Below are 16,977 nucleotides of genomic sequence, written 5' to 3'. Positions count from 1 at the left end.
TTCCCCCAGCAGATGTATTAAGGGACCAAAAGGTTCAATGCAATATTCCATTCCGTGAATCTTCTAAGACCGAGCCCTCCCTCAGATTTTGGCAAACAAACAGTAGCCCAAGCTACTTTTGCTTTATGCATATTTTCGATCCCTCCAGACCAGAGAAACCTTGAACAAAGGGATTCAATTTTCTTTATACAACCTCTCGGTAGCTTAAACGTTGAAATCCAGAAAATAACCATGCCGGTGATGACTGTTGCAATCAGCTGGAGTCTTCCTGCGAAAGACAAGGTTTTGATTGCCCAGCTAGTAAACCTCCCTCTAATTTTGTCCACCAAAGTTGCATATTCGCTGATCTTTAGCTTCCTGCACATAAGAGGCAATCCCAAGTATCTAATAGGTAGAGAAGCTTTAGGATAACCATAGTTTTCAATTGTTGCAGCTTCAACCTCCTCAACTCCTGCAAGGAATAGATCAGTTTTGTCCCTGTTCATAGTCAAACCAGACCAACCAGCAAAGTCGTCTAGAGTCTCAGTTATCCCATGTAGAGAGGAGCTTCCACCATCAAAGAATATCATCACGTCATCCGCAAACATCAGATGAGAGATATCCTGATCTGATGTTTTGGGATGATGGAAGATATAGCCAGAAGAGTACCTTGCCTTAAGAAGCTTTGAGAACACTTCCATAGAAAGCACAAAGAGATAAGGAGAGAGAGGGTCTCCCTGCCTTAGTCCTCTTTTACTCTTGAAGAAACCGCTAGAAGTTCCATTGATTGCAATAGAAAAAGTAGGGGTAGATATGCACTCAACTAACCAGTTTATAAAAATGTCTGGCAGACTCAAACCCCTCAAAGTTGCGATGATAAAATCCCAGCGAAGAGAGTCAAAAGCTTTGCGCAAGTCAACCTTAAGCATGCCTCTCGAGGTGATGTTCCTCCGGTTATAACCCTGGACAATCTCCGTGGCTAGCAGGAGAGATTAGGTCTGGGAGCAGGAGAGATTAGGTCTGGGAGCAGTAGCTTGAGTCTATCTGCAAGCAGTTTAGAGATCACTTTGTATAGCGTGTTCAAGCAGGCAATAGGCCTGAAGTCTGAGGGCTTGGAAGCATTACTGTTCTTAGGGATTAGCACCAGAGTTGTTGCATTCCACTGTTTCAGAATTTTCCCGGAGTAGAAGAATTCTTTCACTACTGAAATCACCTCACCACCCACAATACTCCAGCAACTAGTATAGAACTCTGCTGGGTAGCCATCAGGACCACTAGACTTATTTCTTGGAAGAGAGAAAAAAGCGTCTTTAATCTCTTGAGAGGAGAAATTCTTTATGAGTTCATCCTTCTGAGAAGAGGAGCAGGAGAAGTCTAGTAGTCTATTTATATCCTCTTGCTGGAATAGCGAAGGAGAGTCATCTTTTCCTAAGAAATTTGAGAAGTAGTCAACGCAAATATCTTGAATTCCTTGAGCAGATTTCACTTTTGTCCCGTTAGAGTTTTCAAGGTAGTGGATGTGGTTCATTGCTTGCCTTAGGTTTACCATTCTGTGAAAGAACCAAGAGTTACAGTCACCATCCTTCAGCCAAGAAATAGAGGATCTTTGTCTAAAGAATGTCTCTTCAGCGTTCTCTAGGATATGCCAAATTCTCTCCGCTTCAACAAGGTCTTTAGCAGTTTGAGGGGAGGGCTGAGCCAGCATTGAGTTCTGAAATTGAATAACCTTCTCTAGAGCTTCTTGGACCCTTTTCTCAATATCTGAGAAGTTATTTTTGCTGAAGTCCCGAATAAGCTTTTTCAGAGCGCTAAGCTTTTTAGAAACTCTAAACATTTCAGAGCCCACAAAGTTAAAAGAAAACCAGCTCTCACAAATAAGAAGAATGAACTCTTGATGCTTAAGAAGGAAAGTATAGAGCTTGAAGGGCTTCTTTTGGTCTGACCTGGGCGGATCCAGGCTGATGGAGCTACAAGCATGGTCTGAAAATTCAGGCTCACCAAAGAAAGCAAAAGACCAGGGGAGATGCATTGTCCATTGGGCATTGACCAACACTCTGTCCAGCTTCTTTGCAATAGGATCGTTTTCTCTTTTATTCCACCATGTGAAAGAGCAGCCTCTAAAGGTAAGATCCATTAGGGAAGCATTGAAAAGACAGTCCCTAAAAACAGTTATTGCAGGGTCAACCCTGTGACCATCTGAAGCAGAGTGCTCAGCAGGGTTTAAGGTTTGGTTGAAATCACCCAGCAAGGTCCAAGCTTTGTTCACTATAGACTGGTGACTAGAAAGACTTATGATCTCATCCCAAAGAAGCAATCTGTCGGATTCCTCGTTAGATGCATAGACGAATGAGACTATAATGGGCACTGAGAGACTAGGCATTTGCACTTCACAGGTTATCATCTGAAGAGACTTGGAAATGATGCTGACCTGAACGCTTGGATGCCATAAAACCCAGATTTTGCCAAGGTTGGAGAATACATAATTATCTTCCCAGCTCCAGCCAGGCAGAAGATCGCGGATGAACTTGGCTCTCTTGTGCTGCTGGACGTGGGTCTCTATAATACTACCAAAAAATGGTTTATTTCTTCGAAACCATTTTTTAAATCCGGTACGATGGGATAGCTTGTTAAAGCCTCGGACATTCCAACAAAAAATATCTGTATACATAAATATTAGACAGATTTGAGGCTATTGCCTCGCTCACGCCGACGCTGTCGTTGAGACAACACCGTTGTGAACTCAGAATCGTAATGGTCATCTTCTGTGTAGTCAACACCGTCACTGCTGTCCGGTTCGCTACTAGAGATATCTGAGGAGTCAGCCTCAGCCCCAGAGCCACCAGAGGAGACAATAGTACGGGTGGGAGAAACTGTTGCAGGTCTGAGTGGCTTTTGAGGAGGGCGAGAGCCACTAGACTGACCCAAAACTTTCTGGGTGCTGATACCTGAAACAGGAGAGGAAAGAATTCCTTTTCCTTTCGGGTCAGAAGCGGTAGAAGTAGAGAGATTAGAAGGAGAAGGAGCAGGGATAGACGGAGGAGCAGCAGGTGAAGTCGTGACAACAGGAGGTTGCTTTTCACGGTAAGCTGGAGCCTTCTTCTTTGACTTTCTTGGACAAACATCCAAAGTGTGAACGGTGGATTTACAGCCAGTGCACGAAATGGGAGCTGTCTTGCATTTCTTAACACTGTGGCCAATCTCTTTGCAGTGACTACAAACAGGGGGCATCCAAGGGCTAGAAACGAGCACTCGCCTGATCTCACCTGATTGGAATCGAACATTTACAGCCTCAGGAAGAGGTTTACGGGGGTCAATAATCGTGAACACCTTTGCGACTTCCAGGTTTGACTTGTTTGCAGTTGATGGGTGAAGGCTCTTAGGATCTCCGACCAGACCAGCAATTCGCCCTAATCCATCATCGTTGAAGAACTGAAGAGGAACATTTCGAAGTTCTAGCCAGATTGGAGCAGCAGAGAGTTCAGGCTTAACTGGAGTAACTCCTGGTTGCCAATCAGCAACAAACATTGTTTGTCCTTCTATGCTCCAAAGCCTTTGGTTTAGAACCCTGTTTCGAGTTTGGAAATTTGGGATCCTAAAAAGGAAAGCATTTCCTTCAAGCTTTGAAACAGAGATATCACGGAATCGATTACTCCAGATGCCATTCACAATTGTATGTATTGTGCCTTGTGATGGAGGATCATGGTAGAATTGGCCGATTATAAACGATTCCCAGGATTTTTGATGTTTCTCAATCACTGAATTTGGGATGTCCACACAAGCTTCACCTGAAGGGAGAAGGAAAGATTTTCCTTTCTTTGATAGTGATTTAGCAGAGCCCTTGAATAAGTTCAACCAGTCTGGATCACTTGCTTTAGGTTCGGCTTGGGAGGTAGATGGTGACGCCGCAGCCTTTGCAGATTCGTCGTTGGTTTTGGTAGCTTCTGGGTTTGTTGAAACTTCAACATTCGCAGTAGTTGTCGAGTTTACCGGTTCCGGAGTGAGTTTGGGAGCAGGTAGAGTCGAGGAAGGCGGCATAGGGAGGTCTAGGTTTGTAGAGCTCACTGTGGCGTCAATCGTACTCAGATCTTGAAGATCTGAAACTGGGGTTTCACAGATTTTTGAAACAATGGCTGAGCCAGAAGACGGAGCTTCGACTGAGGCATTTATAACCGGAGAGAGAGGGTCGCTCGAAGAAGAAGTCAGAGGACGCTCTACAGCGGGAGAAATCAGAGAAGGGGAAGGTGGGGAGTTATTCTCAGACAGGAGCTTGGAAGGAGAGATCCAACCAGGAGGTTTTCGTTTTGAGGATTTGTGCTTCCCCATAAGGAGGGGAGGACCAGAAAAAGCAACCGGAATCGGGTTCCGCCGCCGTGAAAGACGACGGAGGTGAGAGGAGAAAACAGACACTTTATCGCCTGAAGGGAGATGACATAGAGCTGAGAGGAGAAAGAAGGAGAAAAGATTGTTCTCGGAAGAACCGGCGTGAGGCCGATCTCCGGCAGAGATCTACAAAAGAATCGTAAATCGCCTTAGAAGCTCTCAGGCACAGAAACCAAGAAAAATTGTTTTCGCCTTCAAACTAGATCTTAGACACAACTTATCACCTTCATTGATTTGGTAATATTGGTATGTGGTGATCTTTCACTTGATTTGGTAATATTGGTATGTGATGATCTTTCACTTGATCACCATTTCCAATCCTTATAAAGTGGTTTCCACAAAAGCCGTCGGCTCGTGCTCAAAATCCTTCCCAACTTGTTGTAACCCTGAGCAATGGCATCACATACAAAGCTGCCTAAGCTCATGAATGATGATATGAAGAGGAAACATATAGAGCCATATGCTAAGTCACAAGTTAATAAAAATGTTAATGATAAATTGCCAATGTATTTTTAGTTAATTTACTTCTTTAAAAATTTCCAATGGTAGTCAATGTTATTATCTAAATGTGAATGCCAAGTTGCCAATGTTATTCAATGGTGGCAGTGTAAAAGTCATGATTAATTAGCTTTAATATGACCAAAGTCATATGACCACCAAATTTAAAAAAGGTGGCCAAGAACAGCATCAAGGATCTTAAACTTCAAAATTAAATAATACTCAGTTAGACACATCAGTACATCACACATGCCAACTTCAAACTCCTTAATGAACTGCAAGAAGGTGAGATTAAGGATTTATAGTAAATATATTCATTTAAATGCTCTTGATTTATTTATTTTTAAAATAAAAAATTGGTTGTCAGAAATATTTTTAAAATTATTTTAGTGTAATTTTAATATGGTCGGAATTTTGTCAGAAATTTTCGACAAATTTTTAACCACTAAAAATTTTCGTCGGATAGTTGTAGGAAATTTCCAGTGAAATTCTGACAAATACAAATTTGTAACGATATTTTTTGTCAGTAATTTTTGACGAATATAAATATCCAACCAAAGAATTCTTGAGAATTTAATTTTGTCAAAAATTCGTCTGAATATGTCATTTCGACAAATATCGTCGTCGAAAAATCCCATGTTTTCTTGTATATATACAAAACAAAAATTTTGAAGTCGAGAAATTAAATTTCAGAAAATTAAAAAAAAAAAAACAGAAAATAATTAAGACATTCAAGGCTTATATATAAGACACCTTTTTTAACCATAACAATTGATATATGCTTATATATCTATATATATAAGCATACAAAAAGATTTAAAACTCAGGTTATATATTTCTTTTTTATTATGTCAATATTATATATCTATTACCATTTGTACAACTGTACTACTTCACCTGCATCTATCATTCCAAGTGTATTTAAATATCTGTCGTTTTTCCTGGTTGTAAGAAAAATCAGTATTTATTACATACAATTTTTTGTTTTGTTTTGTTTCTGTAACAATTTGTCGTTGCAAAACTGGTTATGTTTTTTTTAGAGTACAGATCCACTGATCACATGCATGCATGGACAAAATCTCTCACCTTAAGCAGCTTGAGATCGTAAGACTCATGTCACACCACCACTAAATAGCAATGCCATATGTACACCATTGTATTACGATCGTACTTTCTTTGCAATTTTTGAAACATTTTTAAAATATTAAAAACTATTTTAATTAATATCGAAGTTAGGATTTTGTTAGTCTCTATAAAACCTCTTTGATATAAATAATTCCAAACGATTTTGTTGCGGATGAAATCATTACTACATTTGAGACAGGTAAAAAACTATAATACCTTGTGTACAAGTCATATCTTGATTAGATGCAAAATGCATAAATTCCGATAATCCTTCTTTGTAATCATGTCATGTTACATATCTCCAGTTTTTCATCTAAAGGTTTCTTCATCTACTCTCACATCTTATAAATGTTAAGAGAAAACATCAAATAATAGATCATCGAAATAGAAAACGGTATGGTTGTATATATATAACCCAATTAGGCGCACGCCTAAAGCGCCTAGATCAGGCCAAGGGCCCAAGAACGCCAACTCCATTTGACTATATTCACATTTCTGCGGAAATATGTTCAAATTAATCATTACATTTTTTTGATTAAATATTGATGAATTGTTAGAATAATATAACAGGATGATACGTTTACCAGGTTTTTGTTTCTCACAAAATTTTAATGAAAATATGTCACTTTTTTAGTCGGAATATGTTTATTTTAAAATGTTGTAACCTACCAGTTTTTTGACATTTTTGTGACAAATTCACAATAAAGTTAATCCATCGAAATTTTTTCCTAATTTCCGACAAAATTTTTCGAAAAAATCGATCCAACAAATTCAAAAATAATATATAATATAACATTTTTTCATCATTGTCAAATTTTTTAAAACAAAAGAAAATATATAAATCAAAACTCTAGTAGAAGTATATCTATCTGAAATTTTGTGATAATATAAAGTGTGTGAATAAGAAAACCTTTTGAAAATACATATTAAAAGTTATATTGCTTATAATTTTTTTTCTTTCATACAATTACAATGTATTTTTGGGATAAGGAGAATAAACACTAAAAATTAGCATACCCCAAAAAAAACATAATGGAGTTTATGTGTGCTACATATAAAATTATTGTGACTTTAAAAAAAGAAAAGTGTAAATAAAGCATACAGAAAACTCACAATAAGTCAAATATATACAATTTCTCCAAAACAGCTGTACCCATTTTTGTCCAATGACATATCTACAGTTTTATGAAAAGTCCCAACTGTTCTCTCCGTCAGTTCTGCCACAATATACAAAAATGTAGCTCCAATTTATAACAAATCAAGAAAAATAAACCATACAATAAAAAATAATTTATGCAGTAAAATTGGACCATAAAGATATTGCGTATATAAAAATTAAATTCACACTTTATTATCCAGATAATATAATTTATTGAGCTCTATAAATCATCTGTCTCAAAAAAACACTCAAACCCTCATATGTAAATGCTATTGCAAATCATGTCTCCCTATGATTACTTTTTGACCTTTAAAACAAATAATAAATACTTTCTCATATTCAAAAAAAAATCTATAATGTTACAGTATCACTATCACATCTACTAATATCTGATACACATTTATATTCAATTTCTTGAGTGACCTTTACGACTTATATAAGATTCCTACTCATTTTTGACAAATTTTTTTTCTTTTATCCAACTCTTAAATTCATTTTTATTTTTCGTCGGTTCTTACAATTAAAAGAGTTTTATAGTTAGTTGCATGGACCCTGATTGATTCATTACCGCTAAAGCTTTGTCTGAATCCTCACTTCCTATTTATACCACTTCTCTTCTTCTTCTCCAGTTTCATTCATCATCATATTCATTGACGAAAACACCCTTTTGCTTCTCTCTCTTTGTCTCTTTTGCATGTTGTGATTTGCTTTTTTTTTGCTTCACAACAACATGGGAGCTTTAGTAATCTTCTCGGTTCTTGTGGTAGTTCAGCTCATAGTGTTCTCCGTTTGCGTTCAAGGCAGTTACCGTCGTGGCGGTGGCCATCATCCCGGTGGTCATATGGGACCTTGGACTAATGCTCATGCTACTTTTTACGGTGGTGGTGATGCTTCCGGCACTATGGGTACGAACCTTATTGATAACTTCAATAAATTTTCATTTTCGGTTGGATCATTGTAGCTTAACTCGGAAAAGGGTAGTTTTGTCATTTCACTTCCGGCTTTGTTTCTAGCTAATTGTCACATGCACACAATTTTAACGGCTAATCATGGAATTATCTACAATATATAATCTAGGAATTATATAAACAGATTGATCTTGAATCTAATGTTGTGTGCTTAAGCATTTAACTTCTCCATATGTTTAATGTCTCAATTGTTACAAATGTTCATTGGATTAGAAACATTAATTTAGCCTAATGAACTTAAATTAGGTGGAGCATGCGGCTATGGGAACTTATACAGCACAGGTTACGGACTAGAGACGGCAGCATTAAGCACATCGTTATTCGATCAAGGACTTAGCTGTGGAGCATGTTTTGAGCTGATGTGTGTCAATGATCCTCAATGGTGCATCAAAGGCCGATCCATTGTGGTCACTGCCACTAACTTTTGTCCTCCTGGTGGTGCATGCGACCCTCCAAACCACCATTTCGATCTTTCTCAGCCGATCTACGAGAAAATCGCGCTGTACAAGTCCGGTATCATCCCTGTTATGTATAGAAGGTACTAATTCTATTAGATCCCTAACAATTTAATGTCAATATAACTAGGATTTGTGAAAAGTTTCTAACACTGTTTAGTTAATCTCCTTTTTTGACTTACTGATATATATGTTTAGTCAAATTCACTAGTCGAAATGAGACTAATTGTACAAAAAGCAAATAATAAGATAAGACTATAAGAGATTAGAGTTGTGTACTTATTTAGAAACATATGGACTTCTTCTCTATATGTATATGACTTTTGTCTCACCTCTGTATATGTTATAAACATTTTTTCTTGAAGTACTTTTAGTAATTGTTTTTGACTTTTCATAAAACCTATAAACGCGTAAATTGAAACATTTATAATCAGCTTTTTGGTCCTATAAATTACACATTTAATACCATTGGACCAGTTGATACATGTGGTAGAAATATATGGTAGGGTTATTATTAAATAGACCCAAAACTGAATCTAATAGCGACATTACCAAACTTTGGTGCATGAGAGCTAGCTTTGTCCCGTGAACTTATGAAAATGTTCTTGATAGGGTTCGGTGCAAGAGAAGTGGTGGGATAAGGTTCACTATCAATGGCCATTCATACTTTAACTTGGTCCTGGTCACGAACGTGGGTGGAGCCGGAGATGTACACTCGGTTTCGATGAAAGGGTCGAGGACAAGATGGCAATTAATGTCAAGAAATTGGGGGCAGAATTGGCAAAGCAACTCTTATCTCAATGGTCAAAGTCTGTCGTTTGTTGTTACTACAAGTGATCGTCGAAGTGTCGTCTCGTACAATGTTGCACCTTCTAGTTGGTCCTTTGGCCAAACCTATACCGGAGGGCAGTTTCGGTATTAGTTATATATAACGGGTTTCGGTTTCGATTTCGGTTCGGTTCGGTTCGGGTTTGGTTTATGTAATGTTTTTTCCTTTTTTTTTTCGGTTTCAAGTTGGGGACTTTTTTTTGGGTAACCAATTGAGATTGGGACTGATAGTGATATGTAGCGAATATGTGTGGGAACGAGAAAAAAAAAAGAGAAATATAATTCTCGTTTTATTATGTATGAAAATGAAAAGTGATGTTATGTATTTGCTTTAACTAATTTGTATTTTTATACTAAAGTGAAAATTTCATATTATATATATATAGATTTTTTTTTTCTTTTCTGCCAACCTAATTTTATTCTTCTTTTACATACAAAATTAATTATAAAGACAATTTCTTGGTTTAAAAAATATTGGCAAGATGCAAAATATACAAATTATAATCCATAAAAGTTAATTGTTTACAAAAAAAAAAAAAAAAAAAAAAAACTCTATTCTCTAAACTCTAAAGGCTTTATTGAAACTGGACCATATCAAGATTTCTAAAGGACCTAATTCTCAGTCTACAATTAAAACCAATTCAAAGAAAAAGATTGATATCTTTGACAAGATCCAGCTTGGCTCGACCCTAGCAAGATCTGTCTCTTATTGTCCATGCGGTCCAACGAACCAGTCCACAATAAATTGGTTAGTGGTTAGTCTTTTATGTAAGCCATGAGCCATCATTGACTTTGAAATTCATGTATACATATTTTTAAAGGACCTAACACAAATGGGTCTAAAACCATTGGGCCACGAAGACCTTGAAACCATTATGCTTTCTTAATCTTGATTCTTGAATAATGTAGTTGCTTATACCACTATGAACATTGAACATAAGTCTTAGTTTGGTGCTTAGAACTTAGTTTGCATAAGGATATGTTTGCTTATGCCACTATGAACATAATAAGGCTTAGTTTGGTACTTAGAATTTAGTTTGCATAGGGATAATTTCTATATCTTATATAAGTAGTGCAACTAGAAATGGGTATACATAGTTTTGGTTTCTTGTACCTACATTTATACATATACAAGGAAATGGTATATTTGAAGAGAGTATGGTAAAGCGTGGGGAGAAGAATATAATAAGAGAGGTGACAAATATTTCAAACTTAAAAAGAGAAAACCAAAAAAATGATGTCAGAGAACTGAAACTGTTTCTTAACAGAGCAACCATGAAAGATGTATGCGTGGGGTTTCTTTCTATTTAGAGTCATTCTCTCTCTCCTCACACTTGTTCTTCTCTGTCTTCAGGTTTCCATTTTTGGTAATGAAAAAGATTACTTACGAATAACATATCCATCAACAGAATCCAAAACATCACATGCTTCTCTTATGTTATGTGTTGTCTCTCTTAGTGTGTATATATGAGACACTGGTTGTAGCTAGAGGAGAGACCAAACAAGAAGATGGATTTTTCATGTTTCCAAGAGTACCCTTTTGGTCTCCAGTGCAGAGGTACATTTAATGGGTTTGGAGAAAACAATGCAGTGTCTGAAACTGTGGAAGAGTTTTGTAATAAAGGCAGGATGCAGAAGAAGAAGAGTGATGATGATTTGAAGAAGAAGAAGAAACAGAGTTGTTCTAGGGTTTGTAGTAGAGGTCATTGGAGGATCTCTGAGGATACTCAGCTTATGGAGCTTGTTGCAGTTTATGGTCCTCAAAACTGGAACCATATTGCAGAGAATATGCAAGGAAGAACAGGTAAACAAAAGTTGAAATCTTTGATATCTTTCCTCTGCATATTCTGGGACAAAAATGTGAAATTTAATAATGATTCTGCTTCTTTGGGTTTGTTTAAAGGCAAGAGTTGCAGATTGAGGTGGTTTAACCAGTTAGATCCAAGGATTAACAAGAGAGCTTTCGCTGTTGAGGAGGAAGAGAGACTACTTGCAGCTCACAGAGCATTTGGTAACAAATGGGCTATGATTGCTAAGCTTTTCAATGGAAGAACAGACAATGCCTTGAAGAATCACTGGCATGTACTCATGGCAAGAAAGATGAGGCAGCAATCAAGTTCTTACGTCCAAAGATTCAATGGGTCTAACCATAATAAACCAAACACAGATCACAAAATCTTCAATCTTTCTCCTGGTTTGTGTCTTTTTACCCGGTCTAGTTCTTGATACATATACATTGAGTTTGCTCTGTTATTGAAGTCAAGTCATAATGCTGTTTCATAATGTAACATGTCAACTGGTGTCAAACTTAACTAGCTTGCAAGTTTTAGGGAGATTCTATAGATGTAGGTGAGTTCTAAGTTTTCATGTTTCTGTGTGTTCTACAGGTAATGAAGATGATGAAGATATGAATCTAAGAAAGTACAGCTGGGAAATGCTAAAAGAGGGAACTACTAACCTGAAAGCTCAGTATCTCCAAGAAGAATATTGTTCTTCGCGCATGCCGAGGCAGGGTCCACATCAACACTACTCAACCTTCCCTGCAGATTCCTTGGCACTGACACTGCATGTCTCCATCCAGGAACCATCATCATCATCATCTTCTTCGTCATTATCACTGCCATCATCATCAACTGCAGAACATACAATGGTGACCAGATATATTGAGACCACTAAACCTCCAGCATTTATAGATTTTCTAGGAGTAGGCCACTTAAGCTCCAACATGTAGAGTGGGAACTGATCAAGAACTTGATTACTCCTGTCATTATTATCAAAGTCACTGTCTTTTGTTAGCCATTAACTTGACAAGCTAAGAAATCAAGTATCTTCTTTATCTTTATCCATGTACTATTATTTATCAAATTTCTGATTCAAAATCACAAAATAATATCACAAAATTAAACACCAGCACATTTTATCTCAAGAACTCTGAGTTAGGCCATGAATAGAGACACAAGTAGTGGTTCTAACCCGAGGTAAAGAATCAAGGACCCAGAAAACAATAGCAGTTTTAAATTCCATATGAGTAAAACTTAACTAGCATGAGCAATACTCTCATGCATTCTAACTGGTGCCAGCCATTGCTTTTTCGAGTTCTTCCATTGTAAGTAGCCTCGTGCTGTTCAAATGTTCTCCCTTTGCATAGGAATCTATATCCTTAAGATTCACTTGCTTCAATGTGAATTGGTTTCCCACAGCCTTTATTGTCTTCTCCATAAAATCTGATCTTTCAATGTAATCCTTCATTTTACACACAAAATCTGTATGATCTCTTTCCTGCAATGTACCAAACAGTTCGAATAGTTAACTAACTTCCATGAATCAAAGAGTTTTGGATCAAGTAATCAAATTGAAGACACTTAGGTCAAGATGAAATAAGGATCATACCAACCGGTACTGTGGCACTCTCGAAGGCAGTTTAAGGTAAGCCATGTTTCTCACATTGTAGTCCCATAGAAATGATGTATGGTGTATCCATCTACTCCTAATTATTGATTGAGCATTCCCACCAAACTTACGATCTCCAAATACATAATCTGAAATATCCAAAGTACAAGAAAGAAGAAACATTAAACCTTTCCACTGGGAGTAACTTAACTAAACATCTAAAAGAATCAGTCACAAACCATTCTCACGTAGCTGGAAACCATTAACACCTTTAAACACTTCACCATACAACGAACCGCTCCATGCCATGACAGAACGAGGATAAGGCTGAACATTCGGAACATCATCTTTGTTACAAATCAAACTCACAAACAAAGTACTCTTATCCACAATCACAGTTCCTCCTCCCGTAAATCTTTTAACAACCGGTATTCGATCTTCCATAACAGGTCCAAGCTCAAGAAGCTGAGCAGGCTTCCTGTAATGACGACATTGCTCAAAAGTTAACATTTTTCGCAATGATTTCGATTTACAAGTGAGGAAAGATGTAATCATTTACCCTGACATTCCCATGACAATGGTAGGGACATTAGTTCCATCATTAACAATGCACCAATTCTCAGAAGATGTTCTAAGAAGCCTTTCTTCCAAACCAAGTTGCTCCAAGATTGGTATACCTTTAAGTCTAACAAGATTCATCAACGGAAGCCCCAAATCCTTAGCTCTACTTAAACTCATCTTAACCTGAGAAGCCTCTATGATACTACAAGACAAGAACCATCATCAAAACAGAGACTTTATAATATCTTCATACATTACAGTCTGTATCATTCAGTATAGAGAAGTTCTTCAAAAACCCACAAAGACCCATGTCACTAAAACCAGACAAATCTCGAAAGTTCGAATCTTTGGTCGGATTTGATTCTAAAGTATCAAACTTTGATTGAGAGTTATCAAATCTTGATTCCAATAAGAAGAAAAGCTTACCTGAATTAAGATTCCGGTGACGGACGTTGGTCGGCGATCTCCGACTTCAATGGAACCGGGAGGGTTCTGATAACCCTCTAGCTTGCTTAGAAGCTTTAAGTGTTAGTTATGTATGCGTCTTTATATTATAATGCGCGCAAGGTGTTCGATAAAATGCCGCAAAGAGATTGTGGTTAAGAAAAAAGTCTGATTAATAATTTCAATAAACATGTTTAATATTCATAATCTCATTCCAAGAAGCAGAACAATAATAATAATAATAATAATAATAATAATAAAAGAATAAATGTAATTATTGAATCATGAATTCAATAGAAACTAGTCTCCATGAGTTTAACAAACCCATTAAAATCGATTCTTCCATCTTTGTTACCATCTAATGACCTAATCATTACAAAACACTTGTCTAAGTAAGACTCTTCTTTAAACCCTAAGATTCTCAAAACCCTTTGCAACTCTGTTGCATCAATGAACCCATCTCTGTTTTCATCAAACACATCAAAAGCTTGCTTCACTTCATCCAAACTCGCTTCTTTCTCTTCGAACAAACTCGAAACTTGCGTAACACTGTACCGTTCTTGAAGCTCACCATCATTATTAGAGAAAAGCCCTAAACTTCTCATAACCATCTCTGCATCTTCTTTACATAGATCATCATCTTCTTGTTTGATCATCAAACTCTCTTGTTGTTGGTGTTTATTGTTCTCTTTGTCGATACTACTTTGATGATGATGTTGAAGAAGAGGGAAGAATCTAGATAAACTGATGCGTGTAGAAGAAACCCATCTGCAGAAACTTATGAGGAACAAGTTGAACAGAGCAAACAAAGGAAGAGAAGAAGAAGAAGATCCCAACAAGAAACTCTTGGACTCCATGGTTACGTTACTTAAGTCTTAAGGTGTGTATCAATGAATGAATAAAGCTTCTTAGAGGAGATATAGAATCTGTGTGTATATGTTAAGATATATATACAAGATTTTGAGATTTGTAAGTGTTGGTTCAAGGAAGGTGATAAGGTTTAAGTAGAAGACAAAGACAAAGTCATTGTTTGAAAAGGAAAAGGAGATAGGAAGGTTCTTTAAACATTGTTGGAATTGTTAGGATAGTTTTGGTCTTATTTGGAGGAAAAGAATTGGTCGGTTTGACTTGATTTTATTTATTTTGTATTTTTTTTTCATTGGTTTGATATATAATTTTGTTAAGTAATCTATACTTTTTTTTTTGTATAGTTAGAATTCAAATATGATATTAATTAATATGAAGACTAGAGAGAGACTGAAGACTTTGAATGACTGAGACTTTTTCTTTGAATCTACTACATTTTATTCAATCCTAATTTGACTGGGAATCTAATTTATGTAATAGTTATTATTTCAATCATGTTTTATGTTGGTGTGTTTGTTTTTTTAGTTTGCTTTTTTGTTAAAATATTTCTTCTGAATCTAACTAATCCAATATTTTAAAAATATGTTTTGAATCTATGTCTTCTATATGAATTTTAAAATTATTATCAAAAATCAAATTTTCATTTTTTTTAATTTGTGTAAAAATTTTTAAAATCTCATTAATTAGAATTTAGGGATAGAAAAAGTATACTTTAAATATATATATATATATATATATAATCGTATCTAATTATTGTAATTCTTAGTAACAAACTTTGTTTATAAATTTAGCACATCATCTCTAAAGTTCCAAAATAGCACCATATTTTACAATGAAACTTTTAAAATTAAATCATAAACTTTTAACGTTGAACTCTACCCCAAGACTGTATCCTAAATGTAAAATAGTCAATCTAAACTTTAAATATTCCACTCGACTATTCATTCGTTTGTTGTCTCCAGATGGATGCACTGCTACCTTGTCGTGGCTTTTCGGTGTTGGAGACGATCTTCAGGTTGAATCATAATTTAGCTCTCGTTCGACAAGAGATCGGAAAGTATGACCGGAAAAGTGGGGTTGTCTCCTTGCTTCTCACTGAGAAGGAGACTGAGCTTAGCTCCTCTCTGGCAGAGAAGGAGAAGGAGGCCAAAGACCTGATCAAATGTCTTGGGCTCAACACCGTGCATGCTAATCTGGCTGAGAAGTACAAGAAATGTGATCATGAAGAAAAAGAAGCTTTTGATGAAGAAGGAGCTTCTCTTTCTGCTTCTGATCCATGCAAGACTGCTTCCAGGTCACACAACTGTTCTCCTTGCAAGCTCTACCAAGGGTGGCAAAAGAAAGCATAAGTGGAAGCCTGCTCACACAGTTGCCTACAACGCGGTGGTGAACGATCCGGCGAATAAGGGGTTAAAGCCTCAATAGGTTTCTGACTTGATTAGTGAGCAGAATCCTGAATTGGATAAAACTGACAATCATATGGTAACAAACCACATCAAGAATAAGAAGAAGAAGGCAAGAGAGCAAGATGAAGCAGCAGGAGAGGATTGAAGAGGTATCAAGGCAGAGCATTTTTAGTTTTTAAACTTTCTTCTGTAATTAAGGCTTGAAATTGCCATTAGACTCTATTAAGACAAAAAAAAACCTGAAATATTTTAAAATATTATAATTGTGACAATTAGTGTTATTTTTGGACATTTATGGAATATGTGCTATAGTTGTGCATAAAACTTGTTTTAGTATTATTTTAGGGTAATTCATTGTAATATGATTTATTTTTACATAGTCTAGGACATAATTCTGTATGTTATGTCCATAAAATCCGTATGACATTTGTAATCTTTTCTTAGGGCCATATCAATACATATCATTTTCATGAAATGTTTGTTGTCATGATCTCATATGTTCTTCTCTACTCTTTTATCAATTCTATTTGGACATATTTTAACATTATTGCAGAACTGAATCATCCCACCCCCTCTAAATAATGATCTTCTAATGTGTACATCATATTTATTCTCAAGCTCGTTCGTCAAGAAACCATATATACTTAATTTTGAAAGTGTGGAATGTGAGTTTACACTCAAGTTTTCGCAGATCAATGGAGGCAGTGTGCAAGATCATTTTTGACTCTGCAAACAATAAACTAGTCACTCTATCTATCTTAGGCTCGTGCCCATTCCAGTCACCCTAATAGATTGATCACACCTAAAAATTTGGTTCAAATACTACAAGAAGCCAAACACCCATACTTCTCTGTGGAGATAGAAATTAACACACCGTGAAGCCTTGACGAATCAGTTCTGTTGGGCCACAGTGAGGG

At 36.4% G+C, this 16,977-nt stretch overlaps 4 protein-coding genes across 4 annotated transcripts; 2 read left to right on the top strand and 2 right to left on the bottom strand.

The window, feature by feature from the left end:
• The first annotated feature begins 7,767 nt into the window (after positions 1 to 7,767).
• LOC17886850 (expansin-A5) lies at positions 7,768 to 9,773 on the top strand. The gene is made up of 3 exons (XM_006291643.2): positions 7,768 to 8,046; positions 8,356 to 8,647; positions 9,177 to 9,773. The coding sequence occupies exons 1-3, from the start codon at positions 7,872 to 7,874 to the stop codon at positions 9,484 to 9,486; spliced, it is 777 nt and encodes a 258-aa protein (XP_006291705.1). The 5' UTR covers positions 7,768 to 7,871; the 3' UTR covers positions 9,487 to 9,773.
• A 1,128-nt stretch (positions 9,774 to 10,901) lies between these two features.
• Positions 10,902 to 12,173, top strand: LOC17884844 (transcription factor MYB117). The gene is made up of 3 exons (XM_006292781.2): positions 10,902 to 11,196; positions 11,296 to 11,586; positions 11,780 to 12,173. Exons 1-3 carry the CDS (start codon positions 10,902 to 10,904, stop codon positions 12,121 to 12,123), a joined length of 930 nt encoding a protein of 309 aa, XP_006292843.1. The 3' UTR covers positions 12,124 to 12,173.
• Positions 12,174 to 12,243: 70 nt separating this feature from the next.
• Positions 12,244 to 13,874, bottom strand: LOC17887489 (putative lipoate-protein ligase A). Its single transcript, XM_006293035.2, has 5 exons — positions 13,770 to 13,874; positions 13,342 to 13,545; positions 13,022 to 13,260; positions 12,783 to 12,931; positions 12,244 to 12,671 (listed from the first exon to the last, which is right to left on the bottom strand). Exons 2-5 carry the CDS (start codon positions 13,518 to 13,520, stop codon positions 12,459 to 12,461), a joined length of 780 nt encoding a protein of 259 aa, XP_006293097.1. The 5' UTR covers positions 13,521 to 13,545; positions 13,770 to 13,874; the 3' UTR covers positions 12,244 to 12,458.
• Positions 13,875 to 14,041: 167 nt separating this feature from the next.
• Positions 14,042 to 14,755, bottom strand: LOC17887443 (probable calcium-binding protein CML30). Its single transcript, XM_006291836.2, has one exon. The coding sequence runs from the start codon at positions 14,642 to 14,644 to the stop codon at positions 14,078 to 14,080; it is 567 nt and encodes a 188-aa protein (XP_006291898.1). The 5' UTR covers positions 14,645 to 14,755; the 3' UTR covers positions 14,042 to 14,077.
• Between the last annotated feature and the right edge of the window lie 2,222 nt (positions 14,756 to 16,977).

This window comes from Capsella rubella, unplaced genomic scaffold, assembly GCF_000375325.1.
Source record: "Capsella rubella cultivar Monte Gargano unplaced genomic scaffold, Caprub1_0 scaffold_5, whole genome shotgun sequence".
NCBI classification, from domain to species: domain Eukaryota; kingdom Viridiplantae; phylum Streptophyta; class Magnoliopsida; order Brassicales; family Brassicaceae; genus Capsella; species Capsella rubella.
Note: the sequence above shows the minus strand (reverse complement) of the source record. Positions and strands in the feature narration are given on the sequence as shown.